The sequence below is a fragment of the Elephas maximus genome, chromosome 22, assembly GCF_024166365.1.
Source record: "Elephas maximus indicus isolate mEleMax1 chromosome 22, mEleMax1 primary haplotype, whole genome shotgun sequence".
NCBI lineage: Eukaryota > Metazoa > Chordata > Mammalia > Proboscidea > Elephantidae > Elephas > Elephas maximus.
The window spans coordinates 38,856,111-38,881,463 of NC_064840.1; the positions used below are offsets into that span (position 1 = coordinate 38,856,111).

A 25,353-nucleotide genomic window follows, 5' to 3' on the forward strand; every position below is an offset into this window, starting at 1 on the left:
AGAGGTCTTTTGCAGCAGATTTGCTCAAAGAAATGCATCTTTTGATTTCTTGACTGCTGCTTTCATGGGCATTGATTGTGGATCCAAGCAAAATGAAATCCTTGACAACTTCAAACTTTTCTCCATTTATCATGATGTTGCTTTTTGGTCCAGTTGTGAAGATTTTTTATTTCTTTATGTTGAGGTGTAATCCATACTGAACGCTGTGGTCTTTGATCTTCATTAGTAAGTGCTTCAAGTCCTCTTCACTATGAGCAAGCAAGATTGTGTCATCTGCATAATGCAGGTTGTTAATGAGTCTTCCTTCAATCCTGATGCCCCTTTCTTCTTCATATAGTCCACCTTAGAGTATTTGCTTAGCATACAGATTGAATAAGTATGGTGGAAGGACACAACCCTGATGCACACCTTTACCCTTGTTCTGTGGAAACAACTGCCTCTTGATCTATGTATAGGTTCCTCATGAGCACAATTAAGTGTTCTGGAATCCCCATTCTTTGCAATGTTATCCATAATTTGTTATGATCCACACAGTCGAACGCCTTTGCATAGTCAATGAAACACAGGTAAACATCTCTGCGTTCAGCCAGGATCCATCTGACATCAGCAATGATGTCTCTGGGTCCACGTCCTCTTCTGAACATGGCTCGAATTTCTGGCAGTTCCCTGTTGATATACTTCTGCAGCTGTTTTTGAATGATCTTCAGCAAAATTTTACTTGTGTGCAATATTAATGATATTGTTCAATAATTTCCACATTCGGTTGGATCACCTTTCTTAGGAATAGGCATAAATATGGATCTCTTGCAGTCAGTTAGCCAGGTAGTTGTCTTCCAAATTTCTTGGCATAGATGAGTGAGTACTTCCAGTGCTGCATTCGTTTGTCGAAACATCTCAATTGGTATTCCGTCAATTCCTGGTGCCTTGTTTTGCCAATGCCTTCAGAAAAAAAATTTTTTTTTTTCAGTGCAGCTTGGACTTCTTCCTTCAGTACCATGGGTTCCTAATCATATGCTACCTCCTGAAAGGGTTGAATGTCAACCGGTTCTTTTTGGCATAGGGACTCTGTGTATTCCTTCCACCTTCTTTTAGTGCTGCCCGCTTCATTGGGAACCCTGTTGATGTAGCGGTTACGGTCAGCAATTTGAACCCACGAGGCACTCCTTAGAAACTCTATGGGGCAGTTCTCCATCCTACAGGGTCACTATGAGTAGGAATCGACTCAACAGCAATGGTTTTTTGTTTGTTTTTTGTTGTTGTTGTTGTTTGGTTTTTTGCATCATTTAATATTTTCCCCCAAGAATCCTTAAAACTGTAACTCAAGGCTTGAATTTTTTCTTCAGTTCTTTCAGCTTGAGAAATGCCAAGCGTGTTCTTCTCTTTTGGTTTTCTACCTCCAGATCTTTGCTCATGTAATTATAATACTTTTCTTTGTCTTCTCAAGCAGGCCTTTGAAATTTTCCATTCAGTTCTTTTACTTCTTCATTTATTTCTTTCGCTTTAGCTACTCGATATTCAAGAGCAAGATTCAGGGTCTCTTCTGACATCCGTTTTGGTCTTTTCTTTCTTTCTGCATTTTTAATGACCTCTTGCTTTCTTCATGTATAATGTCCTTGATGTCGTTCCACAACTCATCTGGTCTTTGGTCGTTAGTGTTCAATGTGTCAAATCTATTCTTGAGATGGTCCCTAAATTCAGATGGGATATGCTCGAGGTTGTACTTTGACTCTCTTTGAATTGTTCTAATTTTCTTCAGTTTCAGCTTGAACTTGCATATGAGTAATTGATGATCTGTTCCACAGTCAGCCCCGGCCTTGTTCTGACTGATAATATTGAGCTTTTCCGTCGTCTCTTTCCACAGATGTAGTTGATTTGATTCCTGTGTATTCCATCTGGCAAGGCCCACATGTACAGTCACAGTTCATGTTGATGAAAAAAGGTATTTGCAGTGAAGAAGTCAGTGGTCTTGCAAAATTCTATCATGCGATCTCCGCCATCATTTCTATCACCAAGGCCATATTTTCCAACTATCAATCTGTCTTCTTTGTCTCCAACTTTTGTATTCCAATCACCAGTAATTATCAACACATCCTGATTGCATGTTTGATCAATTTCTGACTGCAGAAGTTGGTAAAAGTCTTCTATTCATCTTTGTCCTTAGTGGTTTGTGCATAAATCTAAATAATAGTCAGAGTAACTGGTCTTCCTTGTAGGTGTATGGATATCATTCTGTAACCGACAGCATTGTACTTCAGGATAGATCTTGAAATGTCCTTTTTGATGATGAATGCAACGCTATTCCTCTTCGATTTGTCATTCCCAGCACAGTAGCCCATAGGATTGCTTGATTCAAAATGGCCAGTACCAGTCCATTTCAGCTCCCTATTGCCTAGGATATTGAAGTTTATGCATTCCATTTCATTTTTGACAATTTCCAATTTTCCTAGATTCATACTTCATACATTCCACATTCCAGTTATTAATGGATGCTTGCAGCTGTTTTTTCTCATTTTGAGTCATGCCACATCAGCAAATGAAAGTCCCAAAAGCTTGACTCCATCCACATTTTTAAGGTCAACTCTACTTTATGGAGGCAGTTCTTTCCCAGGCATCTTTTCAGTGCCTTCCAACCTGGGGGGTTCATCATCTGGCACTATATCAGACAATGTTCTGCTGCTATTCATAAGCTTTTCACTGGTTAATTCTTTTCAGCAGTAGACCACCGTTCCCTTCTTCCTAGTCTGTCTTAGTCTAGAAGCTCATTTGAAACCTGAGCAGGGTGACCCTTCTGGTATTTGAATACTGGTGGCATAGCTTCCAGCATCAGAGCAACACACAGGCCCCCACAGTAAGACAAACTGACAGACACATGGGGGAACTTTCACCTAAACAACAATAGTGTTCAAAAAAAGAACCATTAAGCTATATATACAATGTTTTGATTTTTCTTTATGTGTATTAAGTTTTAGATTTTATTACTGATTTAATTTTAAAAGTGAAATAAAAGCCAGGCACAATCGCACATGAAAAAAACAAAAGATAAATTCAATGCACTCGAGAAACTATCAGACTAGTGGATGTAAATAACACATGTGAGGAATGTGTTCTTGTTGTTGTTGTTAGGTGCCGTGGAGTCAGTTCTGACTCGTGGCAACCCTATGTACAACAGAATGAAACACTGCCTGGTCCAGTGCCATCCCCACAATCGTCGTTGTGCTTGAGCCCATTGTTGCAGCTACTGTGTCAATCCATCTCTTTGAGGGCCTTCCTCTTTTTCACTGACCCTCTCCTTACAAAGCATGATCTCCTTCACTAGCGACTCCTGATAACGTGTTCAAAGTACGTGAGATGAAGTCTTGTCATCCTTGTTTTTAAGGAGCATTCTGGCCGTACTTCTTCCAAGACAGATTTGTTTGTTTCTCTGGCAGTCCCAGGTATATTCAATATTCTTCACCAACACCATAATTCAAAGGCATCAATTCTTTTCAGCCTTCTTTATTCATTGTCCAGCTTTCACATATATATGAGGCGATTGAAAACACCACAGCTTGGCCAAGCACATCTTAGTCCTTAAAGTGTCATCTTTGCTTTTTAACACTTTAAAGAGATCTTTTGCAGCAGATTTGCTCAGTGCAATGCATGGTTTGATTTCTCGACTGCTACTTCCATGGGCCTTGACTGTGGATCCAAGTAAAATGAAATCCTTGACAATGTCTATCTTTTCTCCATTTATCATGATGTTGCTTATTGGTCCAGTTGTGAGGATTTTTGTTTTCTTTATGTTGAGGTATAATCCATACTGAAGGTTGTGGTCTTTGATCTTCATCATTAAGTACTTCAAGTCCTTTTCACTTTCAGCAAGCAAGTTTGTGCTTCTTAGTTCAGTCAAATATACCAGACAAAATGGGCAACTCTTGTCCAAAAGCAAGATACAAAGGCAGGAAGGGACAGAAACTGGATGAATGGACACAGGGAAGCCGGGGTGGAAAGGGGAGCATGTTGTCACATTGTAGGGATTGTAACCAATGTCACAAATCAATCTGTGTATAGATTTTTGAATGAGAAATTAACTTGAGCTGTAAAGTTTCACCTAAAGCACAAAAAAGAAAAAAAAAGACAAAAAGGGGGATTCTCCTTCAACAAGGTGATTCACTAGCATAGTAGATCATTTGTATTGAATGTTTTTTCTTGAAGTTACACATAATTAAAAGAGCATAAGAATTCTAGGAAACTAAAGATAAAGGAAGAGAGCAACAACAGAGCAACACTAAAGGGAAGAACATGAAGCAGTTTTTGTTTCTGTGCAGCTTTTCCCAATAAAACCTCAGCAAGTATTGGGAACATTCAGCACAGTTAAGAGAAATTCCTGCTAAGAAGATGGGTCAGTGGGTCACCAACAAGGACATACATGGGTGGAAAGGAACTGATCTGTCCTGAACGCATACTGACCTCCAACCACATTTTAGATTTGCCTTCCTAGAATTATGTACAAGAAGGGGCTCCAACTCATTTAGAAAATATTAAGTGCATACTTCCCATATTCCCAATACATGATGGAACAACTTAAAATATATGGAGAGAGTTTTGGACTCAGAATCAAGAGGCCCGAATACTGGACCCAGCACAGTCCAGAGCTTGCTTCTTTCTTTGTGCAAGCTCATTTTTCTCTCTGAGCCTTGATGTCTCCAACTCCAAAAGAATGAGGTGACCCCATTGAGCCCCATGTCACATTGACAGTAACAGGTGGTCAGGATAAGGTCTGAGCTCTATGGACGTGAATCACATGTCCAATGCAGAGTTTCCTGGGAACCTTCCATTGAGTCATTTATGGAAATCTTCAGACTTGACCTAACCCTGAATAATATCTAATATCCCATCATCTCTGCTTCACCCCCATTCCAACCCATAGCAGTTGAAACATTGTTGGAATGCAGAATAAAACTCTCCCACCAATATTTTACATTCACTAAGAAGGCATTTGGAGAGGAGCTGTAAAAGAGAAAAAAACAGCTATAACGATGCAATTTAATAATAATAACAGCTATTTAATATATGCCAGGATTAGTGCTTTATCTCATTTTATCCTCAAACAATCCTCTTACAATCCAGTTTTTCAGAAGAAGAAGCTAAGGCTAGAGATTCTAAATAATTTATTCAAGAGTGCATGACTGTAAAGCAGGGTGTAACCACCAAAACTATGTTCTACTGCCCCATTACAGCCTCAGGATCTGTTGGTCATGGACCATTTGGGTAAAAGCCTGCCTCAAGGGTCAGGGTAAAACCAAAGTTAGTGTCTTCTCCACCCTCAGTCCTCCACCACTACCCCAAGGGGGACAGGCCTAATGACCCTTCCCAAGAACTGTCTCCCTGTAGGCCCCCAGGGAAGCATCGTTCAGCTCCACTAATGACACCGGGGCATCCAACCTTGAATCAGCACTGACCTGGCTCTTCTCCTGAGACCAGGGGCCAGTTACCACCCACCCCTTCCTAACACAGAACCTCTCCCACAGCCCTCAAAGTCTCAAACTCTGGCCCACTTTTTGCATCAGCCATTTGAAAAACAAAGCCAATCGGTGAACTTTTCTGGATAAACCATTCCCGGCAACATCTGCCTTCAGCCACAGTGAATAAGTTGGCCCCTGGAAGAGGAAGCTATCCCTTCTCAACTACTTCTGAGCACTTATCTACTCTTGGTCAGGCAAACAGTTGACACCTTGAATCCCTTTGTTTCTTGGAATGTTTCAAGAAGTTCTTGCTTATAACCTATTGAAAAGTTTCCAGCCTTGAATTAAGCCTGTGTTTTATAACGTAGTCTCTGTGCTCCTGTTCTCTCAGTGGACCTCCGAAGGAAAGGAAAAACACAGCAGACTCTTTTTCAGCCATTTTTATATATAAAATACATTTGAAGTTATAGAAGAAAGTGTTCAGGCCTCCAAATGAGGATGCTTGGTCTTTAGTCCTGTTCTGCCAATGGCACATTTTTAGCCTTGGCCAAGTCCCTTCATCTCCCATGGTTTGTAGAAAAGGAGATAGAATTGATTGACACCCAGAGACTCTTCTTCCTCTAACCCTGTGATCTCCACTATCTGCCCTTCCAGGCACAGTGAAGCCATTGTCTAGGCCCCACCCATCTTAGTGCAGCTCTATAAAGGAGCCTCCCTGACAACCATCCCCAGAAAGTTCCAGACTCTGTGTCTTCCTCAGTGATGAAGCTCTGTCTTTCTGGATTAGCACTCTTCCTCCTGATGATCTCTTTTCCTTCAGGTAAGATGGAAGACATAGGTCCGAACAGGAAAATGTTAGTCCCCCAAGGACTGTTGTTGTCAGTTGTCATAGAGTTAATTCAGACTCATGATGACCCTATGTGTGCAGAATAGAACTACTCCATAGGGTTTTCAAGGCTGTGGCCTTTCAGAAACAGATATCCAGGTCTGTCTTCTGAGGAGCTTCTGGGTGTGTTTGAAGCTCCAACCTTTCGGCTAGTGGTTGAGCATTTAACCCTCTGCACCACCCATGGACTCCAAGCCCTGTGAGTACAAGTTCAGTGAAGGAGACACCAATATGAGATGGACCAGCAGGCTAGGGATGGGCCGTAGGTGAGAAGTCTTCTGCCCCTTTCTTGCTCATCTGCTGCTACATCTTGAAGGTCTGAATTCCCTGGCAAAGCTTGAGAAAGGGGAGCCAACTTTATGATACACATATTACTATTCAGCCATTCAAATTACTTCGGGTTCCTCTGATTAAACTTAGACTCAATCACCTTCACTGTGATGAGATAGGAGATGAGAGGTTGAGGCACAGAAGATAAGCCATAAAATAACAAGTCATCCACCAGGGAGAAAGGCCAGAGCTAGGATTTCTCCCAGGCTGTTGAATACTGATTTTTCTTTTCCATGTTTTTTTGTTTTGTTTTGTTTTTGTTTGTTTTTATTTTTTCCTTTCAGGGAATGGTTTATTTGGAAATGATGGAGTAGAATTTCGCGCTTGTACTACACGTAAGGGCTTATGTTTCTTCGGTTGCAAACCTGGTTGGAAATGGGTTGCATTCTGTCACAATGTATTATCTTGTTGTGTGAAAAAGACAGAAAATATCCCCCCCCATGTCAATGAAATGTGGTGGGCCAATTAAAAGGATATGTGAATGGCTAAAAGGACAATTTTCAATCTGTTTGTGAGGGTCTGAGAGCTCAGTCCTGGTAGCACAGTGGTTAAGAGCTCGGCTGCTAACCAAAAGGTCAGCAATTCAAATCCACCAGCTGCTCCTTGGAAACCCTATGGGACAATTCTACTCTGTCCTATAGGGTCGCTATGAGTTGGAATCGACTTGATGGCAACGAGTTTGATTCTTTTTTCCCCTTAGGTAGTGAATAGCCAGATTCTAACTAATTTACTGACAAAACTCCATAAGTATTTTGGAAAGGGAGCGCTGTGGTGAAATGCATCACTTATTCTTTTTTCTGCCCTCCCATCTTCCAAAAAAAAAAAAAAAAAAAGCCCATTGCCATTCAGTCAATTCCAACTCATAGCTACCATATAGGACAGAGTAGAACCGCCCCATAGGGTTTCTAAGGAGAAGCTGGTGGATTCAAACTGTTGACCTTTTGGTTAACAGCCATAGCACTTAACCACTGTGCTACTGGGCTCCTGTCTTCAACCACTGATTCCTATTTCAACCTCAAATTCAACTGATTCAAGTCCACAGGCCAGAGGGTGTAGTGCATTGTGAGCAGAATAACAATAGCTTACCATGTGCCAGCCACTCTTAAAGTGGTTTAAATAAATTAAATAATTTAATCCTCACAACAAATCTATTATTTCCCCTATTTTTCAGATTGAGAAACTTTTTCAAGGTCACATAGCTCATAAAACTTAGCTAGTATTGGGTTTGAAACCAGGCAGTCTTGATCCAATGTCTTTAGTGTTAAGCTATGGAGTCCCTGGGAGGTGCAAAGGGTTAAGCACTCAACTACTAGTGGAAAGGATGGTGTTAGGTATAGACATGTCATTTAGTTCTTTCCAGTGGAGTGTGAGAAGAAGTGATGGATTCCAGGCCTGGTCCACAAAAATATCCCAGGTGTGCTCCTCCACAATCAAACTTTGGATGCCAAAAGTTGACGATGGCAGAACTACCCAGCCTGGGTTCCTGAATCACTGTGTGGAGTACATATCCCCCACTAACCTGGGACCTCCCTGGATATTAAGTGAAAAAAAATAAGTAAACTATTTTGTTGAGCCACTACATGTTTGGGTCTGTTTGTTACTACAGCCTAATCTACCCTAATGCAGAAATTGACAATGAAGATGCTATGGGAATTCACTCTGATAAGAGTGGGAAAAGCCTGAAGCGTGCCTTTCCTAGTTTATTCTTTCTCAGAGAACAATAACACTACATTACTAACTAAACTTAGCTGTTTATTTCCCTGGCTGTCACCATCCTTCCTAACTCATGATTTTCCTCTAGGATTAACACATAGGCAGAAGTCTTCCTCCCCATATTCCAAGTTGGGGAATTCATCTTAATTAATAATTCTCTCATTGGGATTAAAATCCCCCATTAGGCACTGGAACCATTGTACCAATTACATTATCACCATCAACCTGAGAAAGGTCAGCTTTGGAGCACCTTCTGAATTGGCAGGGCAAAAGAGAAAAAGAAGGAAAGGCAGAACTTTACATGATGAAAGCCTATCTGAGTGTTCTGGATCAGTGAAGGAGGGAAGGGGTCAGGGAAGGAGTTAATATGTTTTGTAGTTTTTCCTGGAGCACTAAAAAATAGAGGAAACAAAATGGATTCTTTATATTTTGCCAGTATTAAAGATGACCATCAGGACTACTATGAATCTCAGTGTACTCCAGGACACGCTAGTCTTTCAAGACAGACTAACTTAGTCTCCTCCGTTCAGGCTCCCCATATTTATTTCTTAAGGAGGGAGAATGAAAGGAAAGAGCCAGAAAGAAAACAGATAAACACACTAGTTAGCTACCCTCAAGTTGTAAGTAAAACACATGCTTGACTCCTGTGTCTCTACCTCATGCTCCCCATCCAAGAAAACTGGCACTTTCTCCAGAAAAATAGAAAGCAGAATCATTAAAATTAGCACTGTAAGAAAACTTTCAAGGAGAAGAAGAAGGCTGAGGCTTGTGGTTCTGACTCAATGACTGAGATTCACTTTCCCCATTAAAAGGAGCTCTTAACTGGAGTTTATGTACTCCAATGAGTCCATGGATGGCCTTAAGTGGGTCCTCAAAATGGATATGCCTGTGTATGCCTATGCATGAGAGTGTTTCTGGAGGAAAATCTTTAATCAGATTCTCCCAAGGGTCCACAACCCAAAAAAGGCTAAAAATCACTACTCTTTCCTTACTGATTGCATTGGCCTTAGGTGAGGTGCTGGTCTAAATTTTAAAATGGGGCATAGACACATGACACTATCTTTGACTTTCTTCAGCACAGCTCAGCCATCCAAAATTATTTTTGCTGACAACCCATATACAAAACAAATGTTGTTAGGTGCCATCAAGTTAGTTTCAACTCATAGCGACCCTGTTGTACATAGGTACAACAAAATGACACACTGTCTGGTCCTGCTCCATCCTCACAATCATTGCTGTGTTTGAGCCTATTGTTGCAGCCACTGTGTCAGTCCCTCTCATTGATTATCTTCCTCTTTTTCACTGACCCTCTACCAAGCATGATGTCCTTCTGACAACATGTCCTTCTGGTCCCTCCTGATAGCATGTCCAAACTATGTGAGATGAAGTCTTGCCATCCTCACTTCTAAGGAGCATTCTGAGTGTACTTCTTGTAAGACAGGTTTATTTGTCCCTTTGGCAGTCCACGGTGTATTCAATATTCTTCGCCAACACCATAATTCAAAGGCATCAATTTTTCAGTCTTTCTTATTCGTTATCCAGCTTTCGCATGCATATGAGGTGATTGAAAATACCATGGCTTGGGACAGGCACACCTTAGTCCTCAAAGCAATATCTTTGCTTTTTAACACTTCAAAGAGGTTTTTTGCAGCAGATTTGCCCAATGCAATAAGTCATTTGATTTTTTGACTGCTGTGTCCATAGGTGTTGATTGTAGATCCAAGTAAATCAAAATAAGAAAAACAAAGCAAATAAAAGTACTAAATTACCACACATAAAAGCCATCATATATTGATATTCAGCTTGTGGTTCCATTGGGTGTAACCTTAAAGGTAGTGGCCACTCCCTCTGAGGGAGCCAAAGAGGCCAGTCCTTGCTCGCCATATCCCAGAGCAGCCATGGGGAAAGTCCATGAGTTAGGCTTATCACACATCTCTCCCAAGAAATTTGACTTGAGAGAATGACACCACTACATGGGTGCCATTGGAGAACCTAGTCATCCAGTGAAGCAGAATGTTTCAGGACCATGACACTTCAGGCAACATGGCACTTCTAAGATCCCTTGGTTTATGACCACATTCCAAGCTTCAAAAAAAAAAAAAAAAAGCTTTATGAGGCTTAAAATATCCAAATTGATGTCTGTTATTTGAAACCAGGAAATCTGAATGATATTGAAAACTCTTACTGATATCATACATTCATATTAGGATTAAATACAGAATCTATGAGACAATGGTATGTAATATGCTTGGCTCCGTGTCATCTGGCTTAGATGTTCTGGCTTTGTGTTAGCTAGGTTCCAGGACGGAAAAGGAAGGATTATTTCTGCCTTTGGGGAAAAGTATTAATGACAAACAGCGAACTATGAAGCCAGACAGTGGTGACAGTAGGAATCAGAAGAGTCATCCACACATACAAAGGGAAAGCAGATCTCAGGGACAGAATCAGACTCAGATTACCACCCCCAGACACAAACTTTGAGGTTTAAGGCTTTGGCTATGTATTAGTTTTCAAGGTCTACCATAACATATTACCACAAATTGGGTGGCTTAAAACAGCAAAATTTTATTCTCTCACAGTTCTGGACCCAAGAAGTCCCAAATCAAGGTGTCAACAGGGCCATGATCTAGGGAAGAATCCTTTTTTTGTCTCTTCTTAGCTTCTTGTGGCTGCCAGCAATTCTTAGCATTTCTTGAATTGAAGGAGCATCGCTCCAATCTCTGCCTCCATCTTCACGTTACCTTCTTCCCTGTTTTTGTGTATCTCTGTGTCTTCACATGACCTTCTTATAAGGACACAAGTCATTGGATTTAAGGCCAACCCTATTCAGTATGACTTCATCTTAACTAATTACATCTACAAAGACCCTACTTCTCAATAAGGTCATAATCTAAGGTTTTGGGTAGACCTGAATTTTGAGGGGACACTATTCAACCTAGCACAGGCTATAAATAAGCAAGTTTCATTTCCTCTTGGGACGCAGGGTATCTTCTTTATCCACATCGTCTTATACACAATGAGGAGTTCCAAGCCCAGGAGAAGATTTTCAAATGAACCAATCTTTTCTGTGAACACTAACATTTTTCTGGCTACTGGGCATTCCCCAGACTCCCATTGGAGCACATCCAAAGAAATATAAGGTGGTCACTAAATTCAAGATGATCGGAGAGCATTTGAAGAGCAAACCAAACCAAAAAAAGTTACAACACAATCTGACAGATATTATAATTGTTCATGGGGAAGTGGATTCTGAGTTCAAGGTGGAGGTGAGATGTGGGGTACATTGCAAATCTGGTCTGCTTTGAGTGGAAGCATCAAGAAAATTATAGGAAAATTAGTCCATTGGAACAGTCAGCCAAATGGAAAGAAAGCAGAAAGCGTCACATCCACCAATTCTGAGCTCCCACTTAGCCCAGTCTCTACACAAGTCACATATTTAAAAAGAGTGCAATCAACTGCCAAATAATACTCACAGAGGAATCCAACTCCATGTCTCTCAAATTGCACTAAAGAGCTTGAGCCATAGCAACTCTGGCCAAAATCAGTTTTTCCACCTTTCAATGTTAACATATGCAAAAGTAGCTCAGACTTTGTACCTAAAATTTTAGACTCCTTTCCTCAGGCCAACCAACAGAGACCTTTCTCTTGGCTATCATTCCCAGCTTAACTTAACCTTCCCGACTCTTCCCATCTTTTCTTACCACCCAATTCCAATTTTGCATCTCAAAACCACCAAAATCCAGGCTGACAAAAAGTGGTCTTAGTGGGATGGGTGAGTGGAGGTCAGAGAGGAGAGGAGAGAAGATAGGGAACATTCTTGCATTAAGCATTATATCTATGGTATCCTTCTAGGAACCTATTAGTGTTCTGTCTTTTTTACCCACAGTAAAGATAGGGTCATACAAAAGTAGTGTGGACCTTCAATCCAACGACTCATGTCCTTCTAAGAAGGCCATGTGATGGGTCTGGGAACTGGTAGGAACAATCAGATCATGGAACCAGAACTCTGCACAACAGAACAGGGCCATGTTGTCTCTCCTGAGATCATTTTGATGTCAGCCATCACTGAGATTGTGTCCGGCTCTGAGAAAGAAAGAAGTCTATTACAAAGCTAGCTACTCCCTACTCTTGGATGCTCAGAATTCCAGCATAAGAGCAGAAGCCTCCTAAGTTTCCCCAGACAAGCCTTTGGCAGGGAGCCACACATCTCCACAATAATGCTGGGTGCATGACCAAACATCCCAGAAGACTGAACTGAATGTCACATGGCTGGTGGGCCACAAGCAGACCCCAAAGTTCAAGCCTGGCCTGTTGGAAAGTACAGTCAGCCACAGCAGGACAGAGGCTTCCCTGCTTCCTTTCCCCTCCAGAGTTACCACAGAGTGCAGAAATGAGTTCTACCTAGGTCTGCTAGGCATAAACTTTACAGGTCCAGGTGTGGTCTGACACCTACAAAGCTCAGCGGCAGCCTCCATTGCTTAGGTCTTCTCCACAAGTCACCAGCAGAGAGGTTTTGACTCCATAAAACATGAAGTAGTTTTAAATCAATGTGTTCAAACAATAGTGTCTTCTATATCTGTTAGTGGTTTGGTTTGGGGAGGAGAAGTGTTTTTTCCTTCAAATAACAAGAAATTAAAGCTCATCTTACACAGCCCAGGCATCTGTAAGATCTAAGACTTCTAAGGACAACAGCAATTGCACCATCACAGAGCTGGTAGGGGTGGCAGTTCCTTACCCTCCCTCCAAAAATTAACCAGCAACCAGTTGCCATGGAGTTGATTCCAATTGATGGTAACTCCATGTGTGTCAGAGTAGAACTGTGCTTCATGGTGTTTTCAATGGTTGGTTGAATCTGTGGTGTCTTTCTAAGAACAAGTTAGTGTTCTCTGTTCTTTACCCACAGTAGATCGCCAGACCTTTCTTCCAAGGTGCCTCTGGGTTGACTTGAACCTCCAACCTTTCGGTTAGCCATGAAGCTGTTAACCATTTACACTAGCCAGGGACTCCCTCCAAAAACAACCACCCCCAAATGCAGCACATTTCATAAGTAGCACTACCCCTAGAAATCAGCAGGCAATGCCGACAGCCACATGCCAAAGTAGCAGCGATTTGACTCTTTCAGATCTCAGGCTCCTGTGAGTCATGACCTCTAAACTCAGACCAGATCCAGTGCCAGTGGGGAATACAAGGAGGAATTGATTATGAACTTCAGCGTTCACAAGGATCCCTGGCCCTTCCAGTTATATTCTCAAAATTTGAAGTAAAAGCCCTGATATTCTAAAATATTTCAAGGCCTAAAGTGCAAGTGTAGAAGATAACTCTCAGAGTAGTTTAGAAATTTTCCCAAGACCACACCACTAGTAAATGGCTGGTGTACACACACACACACACACACACACACACACACCTGTTGCTGTTGAGTCGATTCTGACTCATAGCAACCTTGTAGGACAGAGTAGAACTTCCCCATAGAGTTTCCAGGAACACCTGGTAGATTTGAACTGCTGACCTCCTGGTTAGCAGCCATAGCATTTAACCACTACACCACCAGGATTTCCAATGACTGGTATAGCCACTCTATCGCTGTCTCATGGTCTGTAAAATGAAGCACTTGGGCTCTCCCAGGCCCCTGCTAACCCTAGAAGTGGAAGGGCTAACCTGAAGTTTCAGAAAGTGGGATCAGATTTTAAAAACATGAATTGGGACCTCTCAAATAAGATCGCAAGGTACAGACACTTAAACCCATAGACTGGAATTTTGAAAGGATCTTACAGTTTAAACTGAGTCCAAAAAATTCCTTTCACAGTATCCAGGGCAGGCAATTTCCAGCTTCTGCTTGAATTTCCCCATAAGCTCGTACCTTAATTCTCCTCAGGCTTGCAGGCTAGATAAGAGAAGAAAGAGAAGTTAAAAAAAAAAAAAACCTGACCCTTCCATTGACTGACCTGGGGTTAGGTCATTACCAAAACTAAAACAAACCAAACCAGTTGCCATTCAGTGGATCCTGACTCATGGCAACCACATATGTGCAGAGTAGAGCTGCCATAGGGTTTTCAAAGGCTGTGATCTTTTGGAAGTAGATTGACAGGCCTTTCTTCATAGGCATCTCTGGGTAGATTGAACAACCAAATTTTGGTACCACTTGTACCACCCAGGGACTCCATAGATCATTCCAGAGGGATAAAAAATTGGTCTTTGGGCTACCTCTGAAGGGGCTTCCCCTTCCCCTGACCCTTTTATGCTTAGCCTGCTACCCCTAGAGTCCTGACAGGTATGAACAATATTTTGATGGCCCTTGATAAGCCTGGAGAAAGGCAAGCAAGAGTATGAATTTCCTGGTGTTCCAAGGACTATCCAATAGCATTGCTGGTTCTATAAACCAAAACTTCCCTTGATTGGAGAATGGCATTTATTAGATTTGACAGAACATCCCTTGGAGAATATCCAAATCCTCTTTTATTCTCCATCTGTATTCACAAGGCCCTGCCATCTACAATTGGCCTCCTGCCACTGAGCAATATTCTTTATAGACCCCCCACACACAAGAAATAAATTAGCTTTCTGACTTTGCAAGCAAATATCTTGGGACGTTGATCACTACAACCTAATTGCTTTGGGGGAAACTAGTCAAATCAACTTTCTGAAGTTCTATTTGCTGGGTTAATTTTACTTCAAATCCTGAGGACCATGAAGAGCCCCTCAGGAGATCCACCTAAGATTGTCTGAGCACGCCTGTGGTTTTCTTCCTCCTTGCTCCATTCTGTATGGAATTAGAGGAACACAAAATTCCTCTCAGTTGTGTAATTTCCTGCTACAAGTTTAAAAGCCTTGGTCATTCTGAAAAAGAGCAAGAGATTAATTTCAACCAAAGTCATTTTACTTTGCTCTCCATGTCCTTCAAAGGAAGATGGAAAATAATTCAATCCTACAAGCCTTAACTGAAGGAGAACATCTTGTTTCCCCTTCACATCTATAAATGAAGGCCTGCTCAGGTGAGTGCTTAAAGCCTTCTCGTTCCAGGAATGAAGATTCTCCTTCCTCTCTTGGCCCATCCTCTCTAAGGTAAAGCAGAATCTTTGGAGAATACAAAGAAAGTAATTATTAATAAATACTGGGTTCTGATGGCCCCAGGTTAGCTAAAGGGAATGTCTTGCCCTAGAGCTGATCTTCTGGGATATCATTGTCATACCTTGCCTTTCTTCTCCAGCCCGTGGTGAGTTCTCTAAGGACAAAGTTTGCTTCTCCCCCATCTTTGCATAGCTGATGCCCTATCTGTGACTGCAGAACACATGATGTGGGACTTAAGAAATGTTTGGTGACAGGATGCATTAGAGGCAGTGGCAGCAGTTCATGGAGCAAGGAACTCACAGAGCTCCTAGTGACCCCTGGATGACTGGCTTGGGGGAACAGAGGCCTGTGATGCCATCCAGGACCAAGGACAACCTGCATATTAGTTAAAAGAGGGCCTTGGCCAGGACAGGAACCATTCCCGAAGACAACTCATCAGACATGGAAGGGACTGGATGATGGGTTGGAGAGAGATGCTGATGAAGAGTGAGCTACTTGTATCAGGTGGACACTTGAGACTGTGTTGGCATCTCCTGTCTGAAGGGGACATGGGAGGGTAGAGAGGGTTAGAAACTGGCAAAATGGTCACAGAAGGAGAGACTGGAAGGAGGGAGCGGGCTGACTCATTAGGGGGAGAGTAAATGGGAGTATGTAGTAAGGTGCATATAAGCTTATACGTGACAGACTGACTTGATTTGTAAACTTTCACTTAAAGCACAATAAAAATTATAAAAAAAAAAAAAGAGGGCCTTGGGGTCATATAGCCTGGATTTAAATCCCAGCCCTTCCTGAACCACTCGTTAGTTGAGTGAACTTGACAAGTTAGTTAATCTCTCTCAGCCTCAATTTGATCTTCCTTAAAATGAGCATAATAAGAGAAATCACTACATAGGATTGTTGGGAGGCTTGAGTGAGCTAAAAAATGCCTAACATGGAGCTTGTATATATAGTAAGAACTCAGTAAGTATTAACCAATAAGTAAGCACTCAATCCACCATCATCTGTCAGTTTGTTATACTGTGGTGGTTTGCATGTTGCTATGAGGCTGGGATATAGGCCACTGGGACTTCAAATAACTTCTGAGTCACCCACAGTGAGCAGGTTTCAGTGGAGCTTCCAGACTAAGATAGACTAGGAAGAAAGGCCTGGTGATCTACTTCTGAAAATTTAGCCAATGAAAACCCTATGGATCACAACACAATATTGTCTGACATAGTGCTGGAACATGAGCCCCGTAGGTTGGAAGGTACTCAAAATACACAGTGGCCACAGAAATGGACCAGAGCATACCAATGATCATGAAGATGGCACAAGATGGAGCAACATTTCATTCTGTTGTACGTGGAGTAGCCATGAGTAGGAGCCAACTCAATGGTGACTAACAACAGCAAGTACTCAATAAGTAGTAATCATTATTATTGTTGTTGCTACTGTTAATGTTGGAACTAACCTGTTGCCTCCTGATTCTTGTGAAGTGTTCTCACTGCACCACAGCAATGGATCGAGGTCCAGTGCTTCCAGAACCCCCCTAGACGCAGATTTGCACTCTACCCCTAGAGTTACGGATCACTGGAGAGGAGAGCTTTGTGGTCCAGCTACTGGGGAGATGATGCTGGGGAGATGAATCCCATAGATGGCATGTCTCCTTGAGCCATGAATGCACCCCTCCTTCAAGGAAGCCACATGACTCACAAGCAAATCTCTGGCCTGAGAGCCTGGAAGCTGTGTTTTCCCCCACCCACCCACTGACCATCTCCATCACCCTGGGCACATCACTTCAACTCTCTGCAAAATGAAGAAGTAGGACTGGATGTGCCATGGTTCTCCCAGTTGAGGACAATGTCTTAAAAACAGCCTGAAGACAGTCTAGACAGCACTAGTTCATGACTAGCTTGGAGGCTCCACAGGTACATACAGTGCCCCTGGGCCAGTGTCCTGTAGAGGGGAGAGGGGAAGAAGGAGCAGTCTGCTCTGTGGGCAGGCAATAAGGGGGTACGTTGTCTGAAGAGAATTTAAAAACAATCATAAGATCAACTAAAATTCAGTGTACTTTATATTATCACCACATGCCAGTATCTAAACAATGTCAGTGATAAAATACCCTGGGGGTGAGAGGGGAAGACCACTTCCACAGTCCCACTGACCTCACTTTGATACACCATCACCCTAGATACACAGTCTCTGGTCTCTTGTTCTTATTACTGTGTGTCCTGGAGTTAATTCTGACCCATAGCAACCCTACAGGACACAGTAGAATTGCCCCATAAGGTTTCCAAGGTTGAAATCTTTACAGGAGCAGAGCGTCAGGTCTTTTCTCCTGTGGAGGGGCTGTTGGGTTCAAATCACTGACTTTTCAGTTAGCAGCCAAGCTATTAACCACTGCACCACCAGAGGTCCTTCCCTGCTGTACTCTGTTGTTGTTGTCAGATGCAGTTGAGTTGGTTCCGACCCATAGCACCCCATGTCCAACAGAACGAAACGCTGCCCGGTCCTGAGCCATCCTTAAAATCATTGTTGCAGCCACTTTGTCAATCCATCTCATTGAGGGTTTTCCTCTTTTCTGCTGTACTCTAAGTTGTGTTAAAGCATAGTGTCCTGAGCATAATATCACAGGCCTTCTTGTCCAGCACACAGAAAGCAGGATCCTCATCTCGCCGGTTGCAGATTCCAAAATTCCATTACAGTAGCCTGAAATCAAATTCATTTTGTGAGAATCACATCATTGATTAATAATATGAATTTTCCGTCTACAAAAGCCACTAACTCTTTTTCTCAGATGCTATAATTACTCTTTATCCTCCCAAAATAGATACTTATGGCATTTATTTTTTTCTTTTTAATCTAAGGACACACCCTTACACTTATTCCAGTCTGAATTTTTTTTGTTAGATTTGTGCTTTCCTGCCAACCTTTGACCCTGTGTGGCACAAATGGCTTGCCCTTGACTACTAACCTAAAGGTTGGTGGTTCAAACCCACCCAGTGGCACCACAGAAGAAAGGCCTGGTGATCTATTTCTGTAAAGATTTAAAGAAAACCCTATGGAGCAGTTCTACTGTGCAACACATGGTCAGGAGTTTGGCTTTTACTCTGATGGGGACCAGTTACAAAGCAACATGATCTGACATGTCTTTAAAGGATCACTCTGGCTTTTTTGTTGACAATATATTGTAAGGGGTGAATAGTAAACACAGACTGACCTGTTAAGAGATTATAGCATAATTCCGACAAGAGGCCCAGTGTTAAGAACACAGATGTCCTAAATGTACCACCTTGTTGATCAAAAAACCAAAAAAAAACCAAACTCAGTGCCATCGAGTCAATTCCGATTCATAGTTATCCTGTAGGACAGAGTAGAACTGCCCCATAGAGTTTGTAAGGAGCACCTGGCAGACTTGAACTGCTGACCCTTTGGTTAGCAGCCTTAGCACTTAACCACTATGCCACCAGGGTTTCCACCTTGTTGATAAACAGTAATAAATATTATATTTCTTATAAAACATATTTTATCTAAGTCAAAACCTAGGGAGCCAGGAATATCACTTCTGGAGCCAATGAACTGAGGCAAATTGGGCCCAAATTTGTTCATGTTATTGTTGTTGTTGGGTACCTTCGAGTTAGTTCTCACTCATAGAGACCCCATGTGACGGAGTAAAACAACCCCATAGGGTTTGTTTTGTTTTTTATTATTGTACTTTAGATGAAGGTTTACAGAGCAAATTAGTTTCTCATTAAACAATTAATACACATATTGTTTTGTGACATTGGTTGCCAATCCCACGACATGTCAACACTCACCCTTTGTCAACCGTTGGTTCCCCATTGCCAGCTTTCCTGTTGCCTCCTGCCTTCTCACCCTTGCCCCTGGACTGTTGTGCCCATTTAGTCTCGTTTTATTTTATGGGTATGTCTTTTTGGAATCTTTGGCTGAAGGGTGAACCTCAGGAATGACTTCATTACTGAGCTGTAAGTGTGTCTGGGGGCCATAGTCTTGGGGTTTCTCCAGTCTCTGTCAGACCAGTAAGTCTGATCCTTTTTTGTGAGTTAGAATTTTGTTCTACATTTTTCTCCAGGTCTGTCTGGGACCCTCTATTGCAATCCCTGTCTCAGCTATCATTGGTGGTAGCCAAGCACTATCTAGTTGTGCTGGACTCAGTCTGGTGGAGGCTGAGGTAGCTGTGGTCCATTAGTCCTTTGGACTAATCTTTCCTTTGTGTCTTTGATTTTCTTTATTCTCCTTTGCTCCAGATGGGGTGAGACCAGTGGAGTATTTTAAATGACTGCTCACAAGCATTTAAGACCCCACCATAGGGTTTTCTTGACTATAATTTTTACAAAAGCAGATCGCCAGGTCTTTCTCCTTCAGAGCTGCTGGGTGGGTTCAAACAGCCAACCTTTCAGTTACCAGTGGAGCGCTTAACTGTTTGAGCCACCAGAGCACAGTAATTTGTTCATAAAAAAAATTTTTTATAGAGTCTCTTAATTTTGATAAAGCCTTTTTTTTGTATTATAAAAGGTTAATATGAGATGAAACACTACTAAACTTGAAAATTACACAAAACCAATTAAGTCAAATATGCTGCACATATCAGTGATCAGTTTGATGCTTACAAGTGGTGGTCTATGAATTGTTAAAGTGAAAGGTAGCCTCATCTGGCAACTTTAAATTTTTTATTCTTATTAAAATAAATTAATCTACCCTTAGAGTATTTGATAACATGAAATCAAATTGTCACAAAGCAAATGACCATCAAAACAAATATGCCTGCTCAAATTAAACAATACTTTATGCCTCAGGAAGTATTTCTCTCATCTGTGTCACTTTGAAAGGGAAAATAGAGAGGGGTAAGGTATTTGCCAAAAGAGGGGGGACATCCTTTGTCTTCTAGGCTGGGTCTTTCTTGGTTCTTTTCATAGAAGCAATGAGGCAAAACTTTAAGACCCCAAGAATCAAAAAAAACAACATTTTATTCTCTAGCCAAAAAATTTTCAAAACTATTGTAGCAAACAAGACAACAACAACATAAAAAAGACAAAGCAACCCAACAGCTACCATCTATACTTTCTTTCTAGTGCACATGGAACATTCTCTACAATAGACCACATATTAGGTCATAAAGCAAGCCTCAGCAGAATCCAAAACATTGAAATATTACAAAGCATCTTCTCTGACCATAAGGCCATAAAAGTGGAAATCAACAACAGGAAAAGCAGGGAAAAGAAATCAAACACTTGGAAACAGAACAATACCCTGCTCAAAAAAGACTGGATTATAGAAGACATTCAGGATGGAATAAAGAAATTCATAGAATCCAATGAGAATGAAAACACTTCGTATCAGAACCTTTGGGACACAGCAAAAGCAGTGCTCAGAGGCCAATTTATATCAATAAATGCACACATCCAAAAAGAAGAAAGGGCCAAAATCAAAGAACTATCCCTACAACTTGAACAAATAGAAAGAGAGCAACAAAAGAAACCCACAGGCACCAGAAGAAAACAAATAATAAAAATTAGAGCTGAACTAAATGAAATAGAAAAGAGAAAAACAATTGAAAGAATTAACAAGACCAAAAGCTGATTTTTTGAAAAACTAACAAAATTGATAAACCATTGGCCAAACTGACAAAAGAAAAACAGGAAAGGAAGCAAATAACCCGAATAAGAAATGAGATGGGAGATATTACAACAGACCCAACTGAAATGAAAAGAATCATATCAGATTATTATGAAAAACTATGCTCAAATTTGAAAACCTAGAAGAAATGGATGAATTCCTAGAAACACACTACCTAACTAAACTCACACAAACAGAGGTAGAACAACTAAATAGACCCACAGCAAAAGAAGAGATTGAAAAGGTAATCAAAAAACTCCCAACAAAAAAAAAAGCCCTGGTCCGGACGGCTTCACTGCAGAGTTCTGCCAAACTTTCAGAGAAGAGTTAACACCACTACTACTAAAGGTATTTCAGAGCACAGAAAAGGACGGAATACTACCAAACTCATTCTATGAAGCCACCATATCCCTGACACCAAAACCAGGTAAAGACACCACAAGAAAAGAAAATTACAGACCTATATCCCTCACGAATGTAGATGCAAAAGTCCTCAACAAAGTTCTAGCCAATGGGATTCAACAAGATATCAAAAAAATAATTCACCATGACCAAGTGGGATTCATGCCAGGTATGCAGGGATGGTCCAACATTAGAAAAACAATTAATGTAATCCACCACATAAAGAAAACAAAAGAGAAGAATCACATGATTTTATCAATTGCTGCAGAAAAGGCATTTGACAAAGTTCAACACTCATTCATGATAAAAACTCTCAGCAAAATAGGAATAGAAGGAAAATTGCTCAACATAATATAGGGCATTTATACAAAGCCAACAGCCAACATCACCCTAAATGGAGAGAGCCTGAAAACATTCCCACTGAGATCGGGAACCAGACAAGGATGCCCTTTATCACCACTCTTATTCAACATTGTGCTGGAAGTCCTAGCCAGAGCAAATGGGCTAGATAAAGAAAGGGCATCCAGACTGGCAAGGAAGAAGTTAAAGTAACTCTATTTGCAGATGACATGATCTTATACACGGAAAACCCTAAGGAATCCTCCAGAAAACTACTGAAACTAATAGAAGAGTTCAGCAGAGTATCGGGATACAAGATAAACATACAAAAATCAGTTGGATTCCTCTACACCAACAAAACAAACATCGAAGAGGAAATCACCAAATCAATGCCATCTGCAGTAGCCCCCAAGAAGATAAAATACTTAGGAATAAATCTTACCAGAGATGTAAAAGACAAAGAAAACTACAGTACACTTCTGCAAGAAACCAAAAGAGACTTACATAAATGGAAGAACGTACCTTACTCATGGATAGGAAGACTTAACATTATAAAAATGTCTATTCTACCAAAAGCAACCTGTACATTTAATGCAATTCTGATCCAAATCCCAAGGACATTCTTTAATGAGATGGAGAAACAAATCACCAGTTTCATATGGAAGGGAAAGAGGCCCCGAATAAATAAGGCATTACTGAAAAAGAAGAACAAAGTGGGAGACTTTACTTTAACTGATTTTAGAACCTATTATACCACCACATTTTTTTATACCACCACAGTAGTCAAAACAGCCTGGTACTGGTACAACAACAGATACATGGATCAATGGAATAGAATTGAGAATCCAGACATAAATCCATCCACATACGAGCAGTTGATATTTGACAAAGGCCCCAAAACAGTTAAATGGAGAAAAGACAGTCTTTTTAACAAATGGTGCTGGCATAACTGGATATCCATCTGCAAAAAAATGAAACAAGACCCATACCTCACTCCATGCACAAAAACTAACTCAAAATGGATAGAAGACCTAAATATAAAATCTAAAACGATAAAGATCATGGACGAAAAAATAGGGACAATGTTAGGAGCCCTAATACATGGCATAAACAGTATACAAAACATTGTAAAGAAGGTAGAAGAAAAACTCGATAACTGGGAGCTCCTAAAAATCAAACACCTATGCTCATCCAAAGACTTCAGCAAAAGAGTAAAAAGACTACCTACAGACTGGGAAAAAGTTTTTAGCTATGACATTTCTGATCAGTGCCTGATCTCTAAAATCTACATGATACTGCAAAACTCAACTGCAAAAAGACAAATGACCCAATTAAAAAATGAGCAAAAGATATGAATAGACACTTCAATAAAGAAGACATTCGGGTAGCTAACAGTATGAGGAAATGTTCACGATCATTAGCCATTAGAGAAATGCAGATCAAAACTACAATGAGATTTCATCCCACTCCAACAAGGCTGGCATTAATCCAAAAAACACAAAATAATAAATGTTGGAGAGGCTGTGGAGAGATTAGAACACTTCTACACTGCTGGTGGGAATGTCAAATGGTACAACCACTTTGGAAATTGATTTGGCGCTTCCTTAAAAAGCTAGAAATAGAACTACCATACTATCCAGCAATCCCACTTCTTGCAATATATCCTAGAGAAATAAGAGCCTTTACACAAACAGATATATGCACACCCATGTTCATTGCAGCACTGTTTACAATAGCAAAAAGATGGAAGCAACCAAGGTGCCCATCAATGGATGAATGGATAAATAAATTACGGTATTTTCACACAATGAAATACTACGCATCGATAAAGAGCAGTGAGGAATCTGTGAAACATTTCATAACATAGAGGAATCTGGAAGGCATTATGCTTAGTGAAATTAGTCAGTTGCAAAAGGACAAATATTGTATAAGACCACTATTATAAGAACTTGAGAAATAGTTTAAACTGAGAAGAATACACTTGTTTGTGGTTACGAGAGGGTGGAGGGAGGGAGGGTGGGAGAGGGGTATTCACTAATTAGATAGTCGATAAGAACTACTTTAGGTGAAGTGAAAGACAGCACACAGTACAGGGGAGGTCAGCACCATTGGACTAAACCAAAAGCAAAGAAGTTTCCTGAATAAACTGAATGCTTCGAAGGCCAGCGTAGCAGGGGCAGGGGTCTGGGGACCATGGTTTCAGGGGACATCTAAGTCAATTGGCATAAAAAAATCTATTAAGAAAACATTCTGCATCCCACTTTGAAGAGTGGCATCTGGGGTCTTAAACGCTAGCAAGCAGCCATCTAAGATGCACCAGTTTGATCAAAGGAGAATGAAGAACACCAAGGACATAAGGTAATTATGAGCCCAAGAGACAGAAAGGGCTGCATGAACCAGCGACTACATCATCCTGAGACCAGAAGAGCTAGATGGTGCCCGGCTACAACCGATGACTGCCCTGACAGGGAACACAACAGAGAACCCCTGAGGGAGCAGGAGAGCAGTGGGATGCAGACCCTAAATTCTCATAAGACCAGACTTGATGGTCTGACTGAGACTGGAAGGACCATGGTGGTCATGGCCCCCAAACCTTCTGTTGCCCCAGGACAGGAACCATTCCTGAAGCCAACTCTTCAGACATGGATTGCACTGGACAATGGGATGGAGAGGGATGCTGGTGAGGAGTGAGCTTCTTGGATCAGGTGGACACTTGAGACTATGTTGGCATCTCCTGCCTGGAGGGGAGATGAGAGGGGGGAGGGGTTTAGAAGCTTGCGGAAAAGACATGAAAAGAGAGAGTGGAGGGAGAAAAGATGTAGACGCTGAGCAGAAGCGCTAATTGGGGGGAGAGTAATTGGAAGTGTGTAGCAAGGTGTATATGGGTTTTTTTGTGTGAGAGACTGACTTGATTTGTAAATTTTCACTTAAAGCACAATAAAAATTATTTTAAAAAATAAAATAAAACAAGGAAAGTGAAAAAAAAGACAAAGCAAAACTAATCCAGGACTATTTTAAAATAACCACAAAAATAAATAAATTACCATAAACTACCATATAAACCAAAAAACCAAACCTATTGCCATCAAGTCAATTCTGACACAGAGTGACCCTATTAAAAAAAAAAAAAAAAAACAGAGTAAAACTGCCCCACAGGGTTTCCAAGGGGTGGCTGGTGGATTTGAACTGCTGACTTCTTGGTTAGCAGCTGAGCTCTTTACCACTGTGCCACCAGTTTAAATATTCTCACCAGCCCAAACCCAGCGCCTGCTTCTTTTGTGGGCGCTGCATAAAACATCCCTTATGGATTATGACTCTTTGCTACCACCAAGTGGCACAAATCAAAAACCAAACCCCTTGCCGTCAGAGTGGATTCCAACTCATAGCAACCCTATAGGACACAGTAGAACTGCATAGAGATTCCAAGGAGCAGCTGGTGAATTTGTGGCCCTTTTTTCTACCTTCCTGCAGCCTTAGCGCTTCTGCTCAGAGTCTACATCTTTTCTAAAGTCCTACTTAATAATCCTTTCCTTTGAGGTCCCGAAGACCAACACA

General features: G+C 41.2%; 1 protein-coding gene across 1 annotated transcript; it reads left to right on the forward strand.

The window, feature by feature from the left end:
* The first annotated feature begins 6,206 nt into the window (after positions 1 to 6,206).
* Positions 6,207 to 7,129, forward strand: DEFB136 (defensin beta 136). The gene is made up of 2 exons (XM_049865488.1): positions 6,207 to 6,264; positions 6,945 to 7,129. Exons 1-2 carry the CDS (start codon positions 6,207 to 6,209, stop codon positions 7,127 to 7,129), a joined length of 243 nt encoding a protein of 80 aa, XP_049721445.1.
* Positions 7,130 to 25,353: the final 18,224 nt, after the last annotated feature.

Coding starts and splice junctions, on each gene's coding strand:
- DEFB136 (XM_049865488.1), top strand. CDS start 6,207: ATGAAGCTCTGTCTTTCTGGATTAGCACTCTTCCTCCTGATGATCTCT. Junction 6,265..6,944: donor GATGATCTCTTTTCCTTCAG/GTAAGATGGAAG, acceptor TTTTCCTTTCAG/GGAATGGTTTATTTGGAAAT.